The sequence below is a fragment of the Salmo trutta genome, chromosome 6 (assembly GCF_901001165.1).
Source record: "Salmo trutta chromosome 6, fSalTru1.1, whole genome shotgun sequence".
NCBI lineage: Eukaryota > Metazoa > Chordata > Actinopteri > Salmoniformes > Salmonidae > Salmo > Salmo trutta.
In genome coordinates this window covers 22,216,297-22,238,275 of record NC_042962.1, presented here as the reverse complement: position 1 = coordinate 22,238,275, position 21,979 = coordinate 22,216,297, and the positions used below count along the sequence as shown (strand labels likewise).

The 21,979-nt window shown below is 42.3% G+C and overlaps 1 protein-coding gene across 2 annotated transcripts; it reads left to right on the top strand.

Moving 5' to 3' along the window:
- The first annotated feature begins 451 nt into the window (after nt 1-451).
- Nucleotides 452-21,366, top strand: LOC115195662 (ATP-dependent zinc metalloprotease YME1L1). Of its 2 annotated transcripts, none has more exons than XM_029755753.1 (18): nt 452-621; nt 1,512-1,646; nt 6,263-6,428; nt 6,866-6,967; nt 11,411-11,517; nt 11,980-12,133; nt 12,895-12,978; nt 13,376-13,549; nt 13,978-14,130; nt 14,351-14,483; nt 14,620-14,682; nt 15,929-16,041; nt 16,412-16,567; nt 16,987-17,138; nt 17,930-18,056; nt 18,349-18,422; nt 19,333-19,419; nt 19,620-21,366. In XM_029755753.1, the coding sequence occupies exons 1-18, from the start codon at nt 589-591 to the stop codon at nt 19,761-19,763; spliced, it is 2,157 nt and encodes a 718-aa protein (XP_029611613.1). In that variant the 5' UTR covers nt 452-588; the 3' UTR covers nt 19,764-21,366. The 2 variants fall into 2 exon arrangements, with proteins under 2 accessions (XP_029611613.1, XP_029611611.1); XM_029755751.1 differs by having other exon boundaries at nt 12,895-13,002.
- The last annotated feature ends 613 nt before the right edge of the window (nt 21,367-21,979 follow it).

Sequence of the window (21,979 nt, the reverse complement as noted above, 5' to 3'; positions counted from 1 at the left end):
TTGGGTGAAGGAGAAATGGTGGGGGCTTGGGCGGGATGCTGTGGAGGGTGCCGGGCAGTTGACCGGGGTAGGGGTAGCCAGGTGGAAAGCATGGCCAGCCGTAGAGAAATGCTTATTGAAATTCTCAATTATAGTGGATTTCTCGGTGGTAACAGTGTTTGTAATTCTTTGGAGGGAAGGTATAGAAATGCATGTATTATTGTTTGCCACGTTATTCTATTACAAACACCTTAATACATACCTTTTAATTATATTATGAAGCTGTTTCAAGCTGTCCTTGAAACATTTAAATTAAATACTGAAGAATTCCATTAATTCCTATGGAGGACTGCTCCAACTTGGGAGTACCAATATGGCCGACCAGAGTTAATACTATCTAAGGTTTATATACAGCGTTGGTTCCAACCGGTAGTAATTTCTTCCAGACGTGCGTCACGTAACGTTGTTGACCTTTGAGAAGCCATTTTCATCAGAAAGTACCTAGTTGAGTCACAGGAGAGAAAAAAAGGACAGTGCCCAGGAGGAGTTGGTATATTCAGTAACATTGAGGGTCTGTCTTCACATACCAACACTCAAGTTGCTGTGATAATGTTTTCCTTCTCGACGACGTTCCAGCCACAGGTAAAGCAGTTGACACTCATAGTGATTAGCAATCATAGTTAGCTACTGTTAACGTTAGCAGACTGATATAACCTAGCTACGTTAGCTAGCTGTTTGAAAGTGCTAGCAGCTAACTAAATTAGCTCGATATAAGCGACAGCACATGGAGTTAGCTGTTAAAGTTATCTATTTAAGTTAGCCAGCCGCAAGTCTAATTGTCTAGTTATTTTATCAAGCTTATTTAGCTAGCTAGCCTGGTGGACCAGGCTATAATGCGAACAATGAGGTACAAGTTAGCATTAGCTAGCTGTCAACAGCTGGTCCACCGCACCAGACGGTTATCTAGTTAGCCACCAACTTCAGCACTTCGTAGCTAGCCAACTAGCCAGTTAACGTAGTTACCAACTAGCGTAGTGAGTCTAGTAACGACGAAGTTAAATTGGCCAGCTAGCTAACGTTAGCTAGTTTATTTTAAGCTACAGTATTTAGTTAACTAACGTTAGCTTGTAATATACGTTAGTTTAACTAGTTAGCCAACTAGCTGACAAACGTTAGTTAATTATGCCATAGTATAATATCAATCAATTGCATAATCCAGCTATTGCGGTAAAAGCATAGCTTGATTTGCACCTGCCTGTGAATGACAATACTGATGTCATAACCGACCACTCTTGTCAATGGCATGAGAATGTAGAAAATGTTTAACATAGTAGAAATGAATATCCCCAGATGTCAAAACAGGTCAGTTGGGTAACGTTATAGGAAAACTACTGACTAGTATTGCGTAGATGTATAGCCTACAACTTGGCAGTTATCCACACCAGTACTGTTTATCAGAATAATATGCCAGCACAAGTCATGTATGTCTCATGACATTTCCAATGTCTCCATCTCTCTGGTCTGTCTCCTAGGTAACAAGTCAACTCATTAGCCAACTCATCAGTGCCCTTCATTCCCTGAAGAATTCAGCCAGCTCCACGGTAACAGCTTCTGTCCAGGGTCTGCAAAAAGATGTCACACCAGAGCAGGACCCGCTGCTCACAGAGGTAAACTAAGGGGACTTGGCTGACTTCCAGACCTGCCAACATGCATGCATTTTGCGTACCAGCTACGCAATTCTCTGTCCATGTATGAGATCCGAGTTAAAAGTACGCAGAAATGAAACAAGCCTGTTTTTTTAAAAATATACTTATATATATTTTAATAAAAAATGTATCCCCTGATTAAATCTAACATCCCGATTCTCGAGCTGCAACACAGACTTTTTCGGAGTTTGTGTCAGTGGACATGGAGATGAATACATCATTATTGGACGTAGCTACCCCGTATCTGTCCCTCTTCCTGTTTGTTGTGATGCTGAGTTTGCCAACTGTCAGCTGTACGTTAACACATGGCCAAATCCCATTTCGACTCCATGTGTTGTGGAAAGGTAAACACTAATTGTTTCAACCTAACGTTAGTGAACATAAGATGGACATTCAGTGGGCTCTAAAGGGCTAGCAGTTCACTCTCATTTGCTAGTGAAAGAAATTAAATGCAAATACATTTGTGCGAGTGTGATATAGATTTAATTCTGCGTCCCATTAGTTGTATTTTCCACATAACATTACGAGGATCATGCAACCTGATAGACTGTAAATGTAATTATGATCCACCTCACAAGAAAACATTACAAAAGTATAATAAAAAATATAAACATCTTGTCATTAAATGCAGTCGGGAGGTTAGAAGACTGCGCGAATAAGAATTAATGAGTGTCCGGTATTGGCTATAGAGGCAATGCTTCTAAAATGCCTTTGAACTAGATTTAAGATTTGATCAATTTGGAAAATCTGAAATGATCTATGCACTGCAAAGAAATACAATAGGCACCTTTTACATAGGCGGTAACAGCGGACTCTTCTAGCGAACAGCGTTCAGATTCCTTTTGCGTTAGCCTACTTACGCTTTATGTAGTTTGCGGTCTGTGTCGACGCGATCATTTGTTTTTGTTTTCAAAATGGTTGTGCTTTGTGTGGATTCGGATCTGTGTCTAAAAAGCCAGTACTTGTGAACTGGCCCTAGTGATTGGCCCTGTTTAACAGGTTTGTCTAAGCACATCTGCTCATGAAAAACAAGTAAGCATAGGTCCCATGCAATAACAAAATTAGCAGCTAATTTTGCAAGTCCTTGTTATTGCAGCCAGTCAGTAAAGCTGTCAGAGGAACTGTTTGCCACAGAGAAGTCTACCCAGATGACCTGCTGCTTAAGGTTAAATCTGCTAGCTACCAGGCAAATCTGTTGAGGAAATGATTTCCTGAACATTTTGAAGGTCTCCAGAAGATTTGTTCTCACCCACTGTTTCCTATCATAGCTTTTTCATTTGTATTATGGATAACATGTTTATTTGATACTGATGCTCTGCTTCAAACATTTGTTCTTATCATATCAGTGACATTTGTTTTTTTATCGCGGATAAGACGTTTGTACATTATGTACCTAAACAAATAACTTGTTTTCTTTTTTTTCTTATTTAACTAGGCAAGTCAGTTAACCCACTGTTAAATGCCTTGTTCTTAACTGCCTTGTTTAGGGGCGGAAGGACAGATTTCTACTTTTTCAGCTCGGGGATTCGATCTAGCAACCTTTCGGTTACTGGCTTAACGCTCTAACCGCTAGGCTACCTGCCGCCCCATTATTATTTGTTTAATAACATCCGTTATTAGACAGTGGCAATGCGGAACATGGTCTTTTGCCTGGTAATGCCTGCAATGCAGTGAAGAAAACGATATGACAACAATAATGTAACTGGCCCCTCTAACAGTACAACTGGCCCCAGCTTGGCCCCCCCAGTTGAAATGGTGTAGAACTGCCACTGACCCCAATTCGGCATGTGCTGCACGCGAGTTGAATCTCCAATTTGCCGCGTGCGTCTGGTACTCTAAAAAGTTGGACAGGGTTGGCAGGTCTGCAATATTTTATTTTCCAATTAAAATTAGGTTAGGATTAAGGTTAGGGGTTAGGTTAAGATTAAAGTAAGGTTCAGTCATGGATTTTGGCTAGTCAGGCTATCAATCAATAGGATGCTGGTTAGAAAAGTCCCCTTAGTCTCGCCCATAAAATAAGCCTACTTCGTGCCAATCGTAGGTGGTAAACAGTTATAAGGGATTCCTGTTGTTATACCCTCTGCCTATTTCTGGCGAAACACTGTTGCAGTTCTCCCTCTGACTGGAGAAGCCTCTCAATTTACACAAGCTGTGTCAACCTTTGTGCTGTAGCTTGCATGAAAGCAGCTTAACTACACAACTAGCCCAAACCCCATACACAATCCTCAATCCTCAAGAGCCCCAGTTTGACTTTGGACTGACTAACGTGTAACATGCATAAAAGGTTTTAGTTTTTTTTACTCCTGGGGTGTAATCATTAGTCTAAAACAAGTTTCTATGGGACAAATTCAGGTAGGTCCCTCCCCATTTTGTTCCGTTTGCGTCCGTTTTTGTAATGAATACACCCATGGTTTGTGTGGTGCCACCAGATCTTACGGGCTCGGCTCCCCAAGCGAACACGTGTCTATGTTGAGGTTAAAGATATGTGACTTTCACTAAACGTATCAATATCATGAGACATGGACACTGAGGATAACTTACAGCATCATTGCAGATATGTCACTCACAGCTCTCCAATGTGCTGGTGTTATTTTGCCTCATCAATTGGCAAGAGATGATTATGGCCACTGGAGTCAAATATATTTGCAGATGTTTGGGCTCGTACAAGAGAACTTTCTTTATCTGTTGTAACTCGGCCTGAGGAAAGTCCCTTACAAATGCAGCAGTACATCATTTCAAAGCCTGGCTTGCGTAGGTGGCAATACTCTCACATCACTGCTAGACCACGACCTTGTATATTTATAGCATGGAACAACATATACGTAACTAACTCTCAAACTCGGGGCGGCATTCTACCCTCTCCCTACAGTTTTCAGCTATTAGCTTCGCCCACAACTAGCTCACGTGATCTACAATCCCGTCTCTTTGTTAAAACGTTTACAAGCGTCAGTAGTCATCACTTGCGATGTGGCTTTTTAAAGCATATGGCCCTTATTTTTCATCAGGGAGAAAAGAATGCTTCAAATAAAAAAGAAACTTAATGTAGCAGTTTTGCACAGATCCATACAGCTATGGATGCCTCCATCTGACAACTACATTTCTACTACACTGCCCGTGTTATGCTTACACACAGGTGTTCGGAGCATGCTAGATGACTAATTCAAATCAAATGTATTTATATAGCCCTTCTTACATCAGCTGATATCTCAAAGTGCTGTACAGAAACCCAGCCTAAAACCCCAAACAGCAAGCAATACAGGTGTAGAAGCACGGTGGCTAGGAAAAACTCCCTAGAAAGGCCAGAACCTAGGAAGAAACCTAGAGAGGAACCAGGCTATGAGGGGTGGCCAGTCCTCTTCTGGCTGTGCCGGGTGGAGATTATAACAGAACATGGCCAAGATGTTCATAAATGACCAGCATGGTCAAATAATTATAATAATCACAGTTGTCGAGGGTGCAACAAGTCAGCACCTCAAGAGTAAATGTCAGTTGGCTTTTCATAGCCGATCATTGAGAGTATCTCTACCGCTCCTGCTGTCTCTAGAGAGTTGAAAACAGCAGGTCTGGGACAGGTAGCACGTCCGGTGAACAGGTCAGGGTTCCATAGCCGCAGGCAGAACAGTTGAAACTGGAGCAGCAGCACGGCCAGGTGGACTGGGGACAGCAAGGAGTCATCATATCAGGTAGTCCTGAGGCATGGTCCTAGGGCTCAGGTCCTCCGATAAAGAAAGAAAGAGATAATTACAGAGTGCATACTTAAATTCACACAGGACACCGGATAAGACAGGAGAAATACTCCAGATATAAGACTGACCCTAGCCCCCGACACATAAACTACTGCAGCATAAATACTGGAGGCTGAGTATTATTAGCACAGGTCTTCTGTCTGTTTTCCATAAACAAACGCTGTGACATGGAGATTATGGCAGTGTGGGAACACTAACCCTATCAAGGTGTGTATCAATTTAAATGTTTGTTTTTTGAAAATGATTTCTCGCTGATATATGCTTCCAAAACCGTTCCGTAAGCGACACTTGTTAATGTTCAAATTGAGCATTGGGGCTCTTAACAAAACTCCCCTGTACAGAAGATGCCTTTGTCCAATGACTCTTATGTGTAATGTAATGTAATGTAATGAAACTGAATCATGATTAAGGGCTTATACATAACATAGTTCCCCAGCATTGAGTACTATCTTGTTTCACTTGGATGAGTGCCAACATATGTGCTATTTCAGCCTCTTAGGACATTGGTCAAGAAGCCTGATTTCAGTTCAAAGGGTTCAACTTAGCCTTGATCTCATGACTTTATTCTATAGCCATCTTTTTACTATATTCTGTCATACTGTACTGGATTGCCATCAGACCAAATTATCTACCAAATGGTGCTGCCTTTGACCAGTCCCTTTAGATTACTATTAAATGAGGGAACAGTAAGCTAGGGTACTGGTTGCAAAAGGCAACCCCTGTGGTGGTGAGTTGGCTATGCACACACCACTAACAGATCAGGGACCAGGCTAGCTAACGCTAGGTCATTACGACAGTTGTCTCCTTCACACTGACTTCCTGTCCCCACAGCCCTCTGTGAACCTGAGGGACCTGGGTCTGTCAGACCTGAGGGTGGGTCAGTTGGATGAGCTGCTCAACAGGTTACTGCCATCACTGGGCTCGGAAGACGGCCCAGCCACCTCAAGATGGAGGACGTCCCATGTCTCCGCAGAATCTTTTTTCCACAACAAACATGGTGAGGAGATTTATGTGGTTGGGTGTACACTGAGTATATACAAGATTAAGAACACTTGCTCTTTCCATGACAACTGACCAGGTGAAAGCTATGATCCCTTATTGATGTCACTTGTTAAATCCAATCAGTGTAGATAAAGGGGAGGAGAAGGATTGTTAAACCCTGAGAAAATTGAGACATGGATATTGTGTGTGTGCGCAATTCAGAGGGTGAATGGGCAAGACAAAAATGTATGTGCCTTTGAATGGGGTATGGTAGTAGGTGCCAGGCACAGCGGTTTGTGTCAAGGACTGCAACACTGCTGTGTTTTCACTCTCAACCATTTCCTGTGTGTATCAACAATGTTGGTATATTTGCAGTCAAATTATAACAAGCCGTCATTAGCACTTGTGTATTTTTGGTAGTCTTATGTTGACCTTTTGTATTCATTTCCATAGGGTTGTCAAACACAAAGTTGGGTGTTTTTGGATCGCCAATGTTCCACAGACCAAACCAGAGTCCTCTACAAGTCGTCTGTTCAGAGCTCCAATGCTGGCCTGGTAAGGAACCATAGCTGTGGTCCTCATCTGTGGAATGTACCCAGCAACCCTCATGAGAATTTTCAAATCAAACAATACATTTGACTTAGTTTTTACCAATCTAACAATACTGAATAAAAATAATTACGCAACATGCACACATTTCAAAGATTTTACTGAGTTACAGTTCATAGGAGGAAATCGGGCAATTGAAATAAATAAATTAGGCCCTAATCTATGGATTTTACCTGACTGGGCAAGGGGTGCAGCCATGGGTGGGCCTGGTAGGGCATAGGCCTGGTAGGACATAGGCCAACCCACTGGGAGCAAGGCCCAGCCAATCAGAATGAGTTTTCCCACACACAGGCTTTTATTCAGATAGAAATACTCTTCAGTTTTACCGCAGGTGAAGAAGCTGTGGAGGTCCTGGGCTGGCGTCGTTACACATGGTCTGAGGCTGGTTGAACATGCTGCCAAATTCTCTAAAATGACATTAGAGGCAGCTTATGGTAGAGAAATTAACATTAAATTATCTGGCAATAGTTCTTGGACATTCCTGCAGTCAGCATGCCAATTGCACGCTCCCGCAAACTTGAGACATCTGTGGCTTTGTGTTGTGACAAAACTACACATTTTAGTGGCATTTTATTTCATGCTGTTTTAATCAGCTTCTTGATATGCCACACTTGACAGGTGGCTGGATTCTTGGCAAAGGAGAGAGCCTCACTAACAGGGATGTAAATAAATTTGTGCACAACATTTTAGAGAAATAAGCTTTTTGTGCATATGGAACATTTCTGGGATATTTTATTTCAACTCATGAAACATGGGTCCAACACTTTACAAGTTGCGTTTATATTTCTATTCCGTATACATCATTTTTATTTGAATGGTAAATCTCTTGATAAACTGTGTAAATTAAGACGACATAGGCCTTCTTACAGGTGAATGCATATTCAATAGCAGTGTCTGCATGCATTGAGTTATTGAGTTTGTTTTGGCTGATCAGTGGAGTCTATGGTGCTACAGTTGACAATCTGTTTCCCTTCCATTTGGGACTTACATATATGTATACTGAGATCATGTGGCACTTAGAGGGCACACAGGTGGACTTAATTAGTTAAATAATGTGACTTCTGAAGGTAATTGGTTGCATCAGATCTTATTTAGGGGCTTCATAGCAAAGGGGTGAATACATATTCACCCACCTCTTTATATTTTTTTATTTTCTATTTTTTTGAATCAAGTTATTTTTTTTACTTCATCAATTTAGACTATTTTGTGTCTGTCCATTACATGAAAGCCAAATAAAAATCAATTTAGAGTACAGGTTGTAATGCAAGAAAATAGTACAAACGCCAAAGGGGGTAAATACTTTTGCAAGGCACTGTTTGTGTATGTATGTGTGTGTATATATATATATATATATATATATATATATATATATATATATATATATATATATAATCGGCTAAAAAAAAAGAACCCTCTAGCTGTCAACTGCGTTTATTTTCAGCAAACTTAACATGTGGAAATATTTGTATGACCATAAGATTCAACAACTGAGACATAAACTGAACAAGTTCCACAGACATGTGACTAACAAATGGAATAATGTGTCCCTAAACAAAGGGGGGGGGGTCAAAATCAAAAGTAACAGTCAGTATCTGGTGTGGCCACCAGCTGCATTAATTACTGAAGTGCATCTCCTCATGGACCACCAGATTTGCCAGTTCTTGCTGTGAGATGTTACCCCACTCTTCCAGCAAGGTACCTGCAAGTTCCCGGACATTTCTGGGGGAAATGGCCCTAGCCCTCACCCTCCGATCCAACAGGTCCCAGACGTGCTCAATGGGATTGAGATCCGGGCTCTTCGCTGGCCATGGCAGAACACTGACATTCCTGTCTTACAGGAAATCACGTGCAGAACGAGCAGTATGGCTGGTGGCATTGTCATGCTGGAGGGTCATGTCAGGATGAGCCTGCAGGAAGGGTACCACATGAGAGAGGATGTCTTCCCTGAAATGCACAGCATTGAGATTGCCTGCAATGACAACAAGCTCAGTCTGATGATGCTGTGACGCTCCACCCCAGACCATGACGGACCCTCCACCTCCAAATCGATCCCACTCCAGAGTACAGGCCTCGGTGTAACGCTCATTCATTCAAAGGTAAACGCGAATCCGACCATCACCCCTGGTGAGACAAAACCGCGACTCGTCAGTGAAGAGCACTTTTTGCCAGTCCTGTCTGGTCCAGCGACGGTGGGTTTGTGCCCATAGGTGACGGTGATGTCTGGTGAGGACCTGCCTTACAACAGGCCTACAAGCCCTGAGTCCAGCCTCTCTCAGCCTATTGCGGACAGTCTGAGCACTGATGGAGGGATTGTGCGTTCCTGGTGTAACTTGGGCAGTTGTTGTTGCCATCCTGTACCTGTTCCACAGGTGTGATGTTCAGATGTACTGATCCTATGCAGGTGTTGTTACATGTGGTCTGCCACTGCGAGGATGATCAGCTGTCCGTCCTGTCTCCCTGTAGCGCTGTCTTAGGCGTCTCACAGTACGGACATTGCAATTTATTTCCCTGTTCACATCTGCAGTCCTCATGCCTCCTTGCAGCATGCCTAAGGCACATTCACGCAGATGAGCAGGGACCCTGGGCATCTTTCTTTTGGTGTTTTTCATTCAGAAGAAAGGCCTCTTTAGTGTCCTAAGTGTTCATAACTGTGACCTTAATTGCCTACCGTCTGTAAGCTGTTAGTGTGTTAACGACCGTTCCACAGGTGCATGTTCATTTAATTGTTTATGGTTCATTGAACAAGCATGGGAAACAGTTTAAACCCTTTACAATTAAGATCTGGGAAGTCATTTGGATTTTTATGAATTATCTTTGAAAGACAGGTTCCTGAAAAAGGGACTTTTTTGCTAAGTTTATATACACATACATACTTTTTTAGAATATACCTTTATTATTCCCTGCAAAACCTACCACCCCTCCCCCAATTGGAGTAAACTAATAAACAATAACACTTAGGCTTCTACCTTCAGTTTATACATATTATACACATTTTACAGACAATTTATTTTACAGTAGTTATATTTTTTGTTTTTCGTCCTTCCTCTATTTCTGATGTCCTTCCAGTTTGATTTCTATTTGTAACTGCTATTTCACAAAATTACAGAACCTATATACATTTTACAGACCCCGTATGTTTTACATTGGTTCTTGTTGTTATTAGTGTTAACTGTTAATTACTGTTCACAAAACAATGTCCATACAGGCTAAAACACTTGAAACACATGCAAGAAGATACAGGTAGCTTCCAGTTTGTAGGCTAACTTTCCTTGCTAGCTAACAGCTGAAGCAAACATCAACTGACTATCCTAGTACTTTGTCTGTGATAATCTGCAAACCATAACGCAAAATATGCTGATTTGCAAGCTGATTGCATTGCTATCAAAATGTTATTAATTTGCCGTCTCAGTCACGTCATTCCCAAAGATGATCATTTGCCTCAGCAAACGGGGCTCAGACGGGCTGCCCCGCTCTTGCCTCGTGCATGTCATTACTGGTTAAAGAGTGCACACACTTTTCTAAAGTGACCTACTTCTATGCAAATGTTGTTGATCAGTACATTAAGTCCCCATTGGAAGTGAAACCAATTGTCATCTGTAGCCCCATGAAGTCATCCAAAACAAGCTCAGTTACTCAATGCATGCACACACATGTATTCACCTGTATTGTGAATAGGCCTAAGTTACATCTTTATTTACCAATAGATTTACCATTCAAATAAATGATTACTGTTAAGTTATGTCGTTTGGTAAAAACAATCAAATGCATTGTTGTAGAATTGATTCATTAATGCGTACATTGCTGTCTCAAAATGTTGACGTGAAAAGTGTAATGATATTGAACTCAAGGACCAATGGTTGTCGTTTGGGTTAAGTGCCATTCTGTGACTGGCATGTATATGTATGCATATATATGTGTGTTATTATTTTTTGCGGTGTCGTGTTGCTGTCCACATCAAAGTCAAAATTCTGGTATCGTGACAACTCTAATGAGTAGGGCCTTGTGCTTTGCATAATCGTGACATGCACCATCCTCAGACAATTGCTTAAAGATTTTGGTGTAATTGTCATTTCTGGATAAGGTTTACTCTTACTATGTTACATGATTGCGCAAAACACAGGGCTCTACACTGATATGTTCTGGGACAAACCACATTCCAAGATCCTGACCTAACTTGCATTGTGTTTGTTTTGCAATGCTGGTGTCTTGGGTGGGAGTAGTTTGCACATTTTATAGCATTCCATTTGTCCTGAAGTGAATTCTCCACCCACCTGGGGCACTGGGCGATGCGCAAACAAATCCCCCCCCCCTCTAAAATTTGATCATATTTCCCCCCTGTGACATAACATAGTGAAATGTAATTTTGTGTTTGGTCTCTCTCTCACTCAGTAAGGGTCCAGAACCGAGGCTTCAAGACTCTGAGGAAGAGCAGACGCGTGCAGTCTGGTTACGCGGGGCCGGCAGAACCGGAGGGATACACCACAACCTTCATGAAGGTCAGCCAGTGTTGCACTACATAACTCACATATCCACTCTCCAAATGCCCTCTTGGACAGAGTTTGGCATGAACCCGCTATCTCTTCTGTTGTCTTCAACTTTACCGAACACACTAAATGTTTGTTTCCCTGCAAAGTGAAGATGGACTTGTACTGGGATATGTTATAAAATTGTAACACTGTTTTAGAGGGAGTTTCATAGGCAAAACCCACTATCTCTATGGCAGTTGTCCTTGGTCTTTATGGTGTAGTGGACATTTTTTCACATTTTATTTTTAACTGCGCTCCCTCACGTGGAAAGACCCGTTTTTATGTCTTGTGACCATTAATCCCATTGTTTCATGTTCAACCTCTTTCCCCCCCCCTTTTCTCTCTCATACTAACCTGCTGACACACGTACATTATGCTCTCTTTCCCACTCTCTCACAACACACACACACACACACACACACACTGTCACAGGGTCTCCTCCTGAGACCAGACAAGGCCCCGGAGGCAGAGAGTCTGGACCAAGTGGTAAAGCTGAAGAACCTGCCAGGTGACCAACAAGATGCTTTCAAGTCTGGCTTCACAGAGGGCTTCATGAAGTCCCAGGCCTTCACTCAGAGGACACAAGGCACGTCGCACATACATCACATAAATACATGTACTTCTTAGTCGCGCAGCATTATGCCCTTCCTAGAGTGACTAACAGGAAGTTTATTTTGCTTTTTTTTTTTTTTTAAAGAGGCAAAGCTGAAACAATAACAAAGATCACACCCCGCCACTGTTTTTGGTAAACAGCTGAGGGATGGGGCTGGAGAAATGTAACCACTCAAATTCATAGAGTATAGATGCAAGGACTGACCATCCATGACATCAACATTATAGTTTTGAGGCATTTCTAAGTTATATTCTTCAAGAATGAATAAGTAAATATGATTCTTTTAAAGGTAAAACGTGATGTAGATTGACCCTTTTTAAAGCTTCCCTGTAGCTCAGTTGGTAGAGCATGGTGTTTGCAACACCAGGGTTGTGGGTTCGATTCCCACGGGGGCCAGCACAAAAAAAAAAAAAAAAATTATGAAATGTATGCATTCACTACTGTAAGTCGCTCTGGATAAGAGCGTCTGCTAAATGACTAAAATGTAAAATGTAAAGGAAATGTTAGTCATCATTGAGAAATATTTTAAAGTGAAGACAGCTCATTTTAACCATACCTTAGCTCCTAGCAGATTTGTTCATGCTTTATGTCAATCATGACTGCCAGTTACAGTGAAGCACTAAGCCCATGGTCACTACTAGCAGTTCCACCAAGTGTTCACAAGGTGGCACTGCAGAGTTGAACTAAATCACTTAGAAATATGTAAATGTGATACTTCCATCTTCCATTGACAGACTCACTAAGGAGGACCAGGCTGATTCTATTGGTCCTCCTCCTCGTGGGAATCTACGGCCTGTCAAGAACCCCGTTTCTCTCGGGTAAAGGCTCCTTTTCTGATGCTGGTTTGTTTTCAATTCAATTCCTACGCTTGCATGAATCACCCTATTGTGATTTTTGTGTTGTGCTTCTTCATCAAGAGCAATAGTTGTAAGTGCTGCTGTTTGCCTGATCATGCTGAAAAATATACTTTAAATTATCAGTCAGCTGTCTGGAATTATCTGGACTATTTAGCAGAAATGTAACCTTTGGTCATTAAACAATGAATGATTGAACAGTAAATGGTTATTTCAATTCATTTGTGTGGAAGATAAAAGTGGTATGAACAAAAACAATAGTTAATGGAAAATTATAGTCTAGCATTGTTTCCATGATGAATAGAGATTCCCAGGTGTTGTCATTGGTCTGACTGAGATGCTGTGGGTCTGTCCTGTACAGTGAGGTTCCGCACCACATCAGGCCTGGACTCGCAAGTGGACCCAGTCCAGGTGAAGAGTGTGACGTTTGAGCATGTCAAGGGGGCGGAGGAGGCCAAGAACGAACTGCAGGACGTGGTCGAGTTCCTCAAGAACCCCCAGAAGTTCACTGTGCTGGGAGGGAAGCTGCCTAAAGGTAGTCTGTTGGTCTGTCTTTCTGTAAATGTTTAGAATACACTTGAGGTTAGTGTCCGCCCTAAGATTGTAATGTTGGGATTTCGATCCCCGCCTGAGGCCAAGAACGAAACACAGACAGCAGCTCTTACCAAAGACAATAAAAATGGGACCTGGTGCGTCTCTGCTTGGCACTCCGCATTAAGGAGATATGTTTTGGGGTAAGGCCTTGCTATAGACTAGCGTCCTGTCCAGGGGGTGTACTTGTACATCAAGCTGCCTCACGCTACAGAAACGGGCTCCAGTGCCAGCTCACACAAGCTTCTTTCCTTCTACTTATTTCTTGCATCCTGATCTGTAGGTATCTGTAGGGTCCTTCCCTTTACCCATTGTTTCATTCCTTCAATGTGTCCATGTTGCACTCATTTGTGGCCTCTCTCGTTCTGTCAGGCATCCTCCTGATCGGCCCCCCAGGCACAGGGAAAACACTCCTGGCTCGGGCTGTAGCCGGAGAGGCCGACGTCCCCTTTTTCTACGCATCGGGATCTGAATTTGACGAAATGTTTGTTGGTGTTGGAGCTAGCCGCATCAGGAACCTCTTCAGTAAGTCCCAGAAAAGGTTAAAAGCTGTGTCAATACACTGACTGACCATCGTTCACCCTGTCACTCTTGATGATAGCTGATTGGTGAAAGGACTTGATAGGTTTCCACCACATTACTTTCACATATCAAGTCCTTTCTGATCAGTGTCCACGAACGAGAAGAATTGAGCAAAGGAAGCTATCAAGACAGCTAAATCTCTTTCCCGCTGTTTGGTCTGCAGAAGAGGCAAAAGCCAATGCACCTTGTGTTATCTTCATTGATGAGCTTGACAGTGTGGGGGGAAAGCGGATTGAGTCTCCAATGCACCCCTACTCCAGACAGACCATCAACCAGCTACTGGCAGAGATGGATGGGTAAGAAAAATTCTCTCATATATACACAATGTGTGTGTTGCATCGGAGAATTTGATAAATTAAGTTGGACTTAAGTTTCCCTGTTGCTAATCACAAGACTCGCATTGTCGTTATTCAATGTGTTGATATTTTACAGGTTCAAACCAAATGAAGGGGTCATCGTTATTGGCGCTACAAACTTTGCAGAGGCTTTGGATAAGTATGTTTACAGTGTGTAGTAACTGGTGTTTCTATGGGCTTTTCACCAGCCAGTCGGCTTGGTCCCTTTGTCAGGATCTGGCTGACTGGCTGGCCGCCAAGTCTTAAAGGTTCTACGGGTCGCTTTTACACTGCTGGATTTCAGCAGCTCAGAGATGCAAAATCACACATGAAATGTGGGTCACATGGGAATAAGGCTGGTGCTTAAAGGGATACTTTGGGATTTTGGCAGCAAGCCCTTTATCTACTTCCCCAGTCAGATGAACTCATGGATACCATTTTTATGTCTGCATCCAGTCTGAAGGAAGTTGGGGTTTTGCGAGCCAGTGCTAACAGTTATTATAGACTTCCGGTCATTGTGCTAATGCTAGTTAACAATTGCGCAAAAACTAGCTAGCAACTTCCTTCAAAGTCCACGGTGAGACATCAAAATGGTATCCACGATTTCATCAGACTCTGGGGAAGTTGATAAAGGGCTTCATTGGCAAAGTCCTGAAGTATCTCTTTAAAGCGTCAATCAGCAGTTGAAATGATAAAGCGTTCTCCCGAGCAAGCTTATATTTTGGTTTCTGATGGGGTACAACAGTTGAACTAAGCGGCATAAGTTATATTCTTCAATAATCAATGGATACATTAAATTAATGAGTCCAAAAATGGATGTAGCTACTGCTGTTTGCCCCTTTAACTGAAGCAAATTGCACAGCGGGAACTACACTTCCCATGTGGCCGGAGATCAGATGCTGCCTTTGGCCATGATCCTCCTCGACGTGAAAGATGTTCTTGGTGAGATTACTGGAAAAGTCGCCCTCAAAGTTCTCTCCTTGAGAGCTGGTCACGGGGCCGGGAAAAAAGTGGTGTAAATGGAACAAACCCATTTTGAATGGAGTCGAAAATAGAGCCGCTCCTAGGGCTCTATTCAATCCGCATCGCTGAAGTTCAGCTCTACAGCGTGATTTAAATTCTAAAGACAATGTTCCCGTTTTAGCAAAGACTGCATTCACGGTAAAGGTTGCATATGTCGGCTCAATCGAAAATGACCTTTAAATTTATATAGTGGAATCTGTAACCGTTAAGCTTTACAGATTGAATAGATTTCTTAAGCTTGCTCCATTGACAGAGAAGCTTTTCATTTGATTGTAGAATGCGTTTGTCATTGACACACTTCAGATTGGAGCAGTTACTTTGTTCTAAATGTATACAACCTGTCAGCAATGGAATCATTAACCCATTACTCCTGTTTTTGTTAGTGCGCTGGTAAGACCGGGGAGGTTTGACATGCAGGTGACTGTCCCTCGGCCGGACGTGAAAGGACGCACGGAGATCCTCAACTGGTACCTTCAGAAGATCAAAGTGGATCCTAGTAGGTTTCAAATCGGTTGCCTAGACCAGCGGTTTTCAAACCTCTCTTCTGGGATCCCAAGATGTTTGACAATTTAGTTGTAGCCCTGAACTAGCTCACCTAGTGAAGGGCTTGATGATTAGTTGAATCAGGTGTGCTAGCTGTGGAATAGTTAAAATACATGGAGTGGCTGGGGGTCCCGGAGGAGAGGTTTGAAAACCCCTGGCTTAGACAGTATATCAACTGACTCATGTATTTTAGCCATGGTAAACCTAGCAACCTCATTGAGAGGTTCCAATCACTTGGTGTCACGGCTGCCCCCCTGAATTCCTGCATGAAAGAGCCCACTGTTTGGGACTGACATTAGCCTCCTTTGTCTCTGTTCATTCAGACGTGAACGCAGAAATCATTGCTAGGGGGACGGTGGGGTTCACTGGGGCGGAGCTGGAGAACCTGGTGAACCAGGCGGCCCTGAAGGCAGCGATGGATGGCCTGGACCTGGTCACCATGAAGGAACTGGAGTTCTCCAAGGACAAGATTCTCATGGGTGGGTAGTCACATGCACGTAGACAATCACTCACAGAAATACAGATTCAGAAACACACACACACACCCTGCCATGTGAGAGCGCTTAATGTTAAAGACATTCTAATCTAGACAGTAAGAATGTCAGGTCAATGAACGTCCGGTCAGGATCCCCCTTGTTCTCTAGGACAGATTTTCTGAGGGATAGGTGGGCTTTGCTTCAGTTTGTTCCATACTGTTATAGGACCTACAGTTTGATAACTATAATGCTTGTTGTTAGGATTAAGAGCAGTCCTATCTCTCTGGTTGGAATTCAGTTAAACATGCTGGAGTAAACCTGCACCTCAGTAATGTGAGTGATGTTGAGTGTTTGACTTAATCAAAGGTGGACTCTTGAACTATTAATGATGGACTAAATTGCTTTCTCTCTGTATACTGAAGGTCCTGAGCGCAAGAGTGTGGAAATCGATAAGAAGAACAAGCAAATCACAGCCTACCATGAGTCAGGCCATGCCATTGTGGCGTATTACACAAAAGATGCCATGCCCATTAACAAGGCCACCATCATGCCCCGAGGACCCACTCTCGGCCATGTGAGTAGGACTGGGCATTGCATTTTGATTGGCCAAAAGGGTTTGAAGCCCTGGTATTTCTTAATGAAATGCTTGCACCTGCGTTGACATGACTTCTCTGATTAGCGATGCCATTGACAAAATAACAACCAGCATGTAAGATCATAAGGAAAATGTTGATTGTTAAATTTCATACGTGTTTTGAATTGCTAAGACATTTTTTTTTTTATATACAAGGATCCCAGAATGTGCTCCATTGTACAGGACCTTGCAGAGTAGGTGCATTGTCCCTCTACTGTTACTTAGCCTAGGGGCTCCCCAAACTTTTTCACTTGGGTCCCCCCTTCCAGCATTGATTAACATCCCGCGCCATGAATGTTTCTATGGGCATAATCGCTGTTCATGACATACACTTTTCACACCCCTCTTGTTGGTGGAGAGAATTTTGCAGGTTTAAAGCTGCAAAGTTATAAACAGCTCTCTAAGGTATGCAATGACTGACATGACAAGAGGAACTGATGATGTAATACCCAATTTCTAAATGTCACCTTGTGCATTCTACTTTTACAACTGTCAAGAGTACGTTTATAGCTGGACTGAGTTCCCTTAAAAAAAAAATTATAATAATAATTTTGGGGCAAATTTTGGGAACCACTATATTTTGAAGTTGGCAGCACTGTTTGTAGCTCCGGGGGGCTTCCAGGCCTGCCTTAAAACAATTCAGGAGGAACAGAGAAGTACTATTAAGCAATGGTTAACCTAAGATGGATGGTCTGTCTCTAAAACGAATTTGTCCTCATCTGTCTGTTCAGGTGTCCATGCTCCCAGAGAATGACCGATGGAGCGAGACACGTGCTCAGCTCCTGGCCCAGATGGACGTCAGCATGGGCGGCCGCGTGGCCGAGGAACTCATCTTCGGCGACGATTACATCACAACCGGTGAGGAAAAGCTTTGATATATGCCATTTAGTAGGTGCTTTGTTCCAAAGTGACTTACATTCATGCGAGCATACATTTTACGTACGGGTGGTCCCGGGAATCGAACCCACTATCCTGGCGTTGCAACCGCTATGCTCTACCAACTGAACTACAGTATAGAGCAGTTGTTAAATGTATTGCTAAGTCTGCTATGAAAATACTTTTTGCATGATCGATATTTCTATGATTCAACCATTTAAAAAAAATTGCTATCTCATCCTTACTCTTGTATTGTGGTGGCTCTGTTTTCCAGGAGCATCAAGTGACTTCGACGGGGCAACTAAAATAGCCAAGATGATGGTGACCAGGTTCGGAATGAGTGACAAGGTAAGGGTTTATACCTCGTGCATAAAATGTTGGATTGACGACAGTTATTGAAGACACATCGTTCATAACTATTCTAGTAGTCTGCATATTAGATCATGCATTTAATATCACGTCACAAGGCTTTTTCACCAATTCACCTAAGGCCCATATCTGTAAACCATAAAGGTAGCATTTGCCTTTGTGCAGAAATGCCATTCTCAGGCTTTGCACATGATTGGAGGGATCTCAGTGATGTGGCTGGTGTGTATGTGCCCACACATTCCAGACTTTCGCCCTAATCCTTTCCTCAGCCCTGTGTTCCGACTCAAAACGGAGAGATTTAATCTACTACCCACCTCGTATCCACAGTCCATAGGTCTACTGAGGTTATGTGCAGCTCAAACAGCCCAATTCTTGGTTCAAATTTAATTTTGAAGCACATAAGGGGGATCAATTTCGTAAGCGGGACAGACTTGTTTTTTGTCGATAGCCTAAATCTTTGCGGGTCATTGATATCACTCTCCTCCAGCCGTCTAACTCTTTTGTTCCAATCATATACTTAACCTTCTCCGCCAACCATTAAATTAGGGATTTATTTACTGTGCCACAGACCTGGCAACCCACGCCGCCCTCCGCTGTTTATCCACTGTTCATAACGGAGCAGCTGTTGCATAAGTGTTCGTTTTTACATTTACTTTTCAGTCATTTAGTGGACGCTCTTATCCAGAACTACTTACAGTTAGTGCATTCATCTAAAGGCAGCTAAGTGAGACAACCACATGTCAAAGTAAGTCCATTTTCCCCCCAGTAAAGATGCTATCAGCAAAGGCCATGCTAGTAAGAAAAGACAAGTGCAAGAAAGTCAAGGATGTTCGTTTATGATTTATTTATTTTTTTGCCCATAACCTAAGACTAAACTCCATTGTTTCAGCTTGGTGTCATGACCTATGCTGACCTGACTAAACAGAGCCCTGAGACTCAGGCTGCCATCGAAAAGGAAGTGAGGGTCCTGCTCAAGGTAAGCTTCCCCAACCTCCCCCCACTGCTCATGTAAGACCACATTTTAAATCCTATTTAGTTAAGGATCGTATTTACCCACCAATAATCATTCCACATTCTGAAGAGTAGTTTTCAATATTCACTCTTTTTGAAAATGTACATTTTATAGGCTGCTCAGATTTTCTGTCACATTCAATGATCATTCTCTATCTTATTCAGGACTCGTATGAGCGAGCCAAGAACCTCTTGAAGACATACAGTGACGAGCACAAGACGCTGGCTGAGGCTCTGCTAACGTACGAAACGCTGGACGCCAAAGAGATCAAGCTGGTCCTAGAGGGCAAGTCCCTGGACCCTAGATGACTCTGTGGCTGAGTCAGTTAGACATCAGGGTTGGGTTTAATTCTAGTTAATTCAGAAAGTAAACCAAATTCTAATTCCACATTTTTTTTCCTCAATGAAAAGCATTGACGAGAATTAGAATTTCAGTGTACTTCTTGAATTAACTGGAATTAAAATGGAATTGACCCAAACCTTGTTGGACAAATTATATGTATTATATAAATATGAAGATGTGCAATGGAGTGGAGGCCTTTGTAGTATTTTCTCTTTCTCAATGTAAATGACACACTGAATTTGTGTTTTAGCCAAAAATCACATTTTATTTTATCCATCTTGATTTTGACACCTCAAAGACATGGTTGGGCAGACATACCCATATGGCAGCTTGGTCAACAGAGACAAACGCCTGTCGATAGATTCTTTTTAACACCCCAAACTCAAAGTGCCCCCCTTCTGTTGCCATTTATTTGAGAAATATTGTCCTCATGCCCCCCCCCCCCCCACACACACACACTTGCAGTCTGAGATTGTGAGTTCGCCCCCTTTAAAAGTGTAAGTTGTTTCAATCAAGAAAGTGCTGTAGCAGTTTTGGGCATGGAAGCCTCATGCATTTGATATGTTATCAAAGTTATGAGGGGGGGGGAAATGGTTGCTATTGGTCACAGTCAAGAATGTAGTGGTGGGCAAACTCTGATCGCAGTGAGTTAAGTAACGCTCCCTATACTTTCAATGCATTCTTCCGCAAAAGGTGGGTAAATGCTTGGCCAAAATAAAAAGGTGCCTAAACTGCGTTCACCCTCCACTACACCACTAGTTGCAGATCTTATCCTACTAGACCTATAGCCTTTTCACAGCAGAATATTAGTGGTATTAAAAACCCATATGTTTTGTGGTAGGTGGTATCATTCAAGTGACAGTCGGCAGTTGAAACGATAACCAAGCATCCTCCCTGCCCCTGTTTTAGTAAAAAGCTGAGGGACGGGGCTGAAGTGTAACTGCTCCAATTCATAGAGCTATGGATGCAAGGACTGACCATCCCATTGTATCAAAATTCTACTTTAAACAATGTTATCAGCCTATAGTGTTTGTTTACATTTACTTTGGTTACAAACATTGGAGTTAAACCCGCTTATGTTTTGGGTTCTGACACGGTATGACTGAACTAAGCTCACAAAGCATTTAGAAGCTAAATTCTTCAAGAATTAATGGGTATGTATAATTAATTTAAAGTCCAAAAAACTGCAGATTGTCCCTTAAAAATTTGTTTAAAAAAATAAACTTTAATATACATATAGAATGTAAATACAGAATGGCTGTAAGTGTTCTGACCCCTTTATGATGCCTCAGTGAAATGTGGAACTGCTATGGTTGACTCTCTGAATGTGAAGTAATTCATCTGCATTCACTTTATGTAGTTTTCATTTATTTATGTACCCAAAGTGTGCCAGATTTGCCCTCTTCAGCTGTTTTAGGCCCACGTGCCCTCTTCTGAGCCCAATATGTAAAGGAAATATGAAGGGGGCTGTGTATATATGTGTGTGTAAGGTAGATAGATATACTTCATCTCTTTCTCGTTATTGTAAATGGATCTTGTGGATGTTGAATAAAAGTTATTCTAAAATCATGCTGTTTTTCTTGACTGACTTCTCAGCTCTGGTTGTGAGATTTTGGCCGGGATTAATTCAAAGCATTGTTGCAGCACTGCGCTGCTCATGTGCCTCACAATTTGCTTAAGGTTTGCATTCATGGTCAACACTGTGGATTTCAGCTCAAGTGCAAACTTTGAAGGTAGAGTTTGCGATGCACGAAGTAACCCGCAATATTGGACTTCTGTAAACAACTCGGTACAAAGCAGAACTTTGGGTGTTTTGGTCACGCAGTTATCATGTTGCAGCGGAGTGCACATATACTGTCAGGGCATTGTCTTTCTATTCTTTGACCTTTAACAAACTGATGTTGGATATACTGACCTGAGACTGCACTCTTTCTGTTAGCCAAATTGCCCTCAATCACAGAAAACAATCTTGGATGTCTACCATCATTTCCTGTTATCTTAGTATTGGTTCCCCTTGAGGGAGAAGCCTAGCTCTCCTTCCCCTCGTTAGATGCAATTGGTCTGATATTCTATAGATGACGATGGAACCGTATAAACCGTTTTAGTCACCACATCCATTTTATCCGTGTAGTCTGTCTAGGTTTTGTAATAATAACTGAACAAAGAGATTTCAATAAAAAGT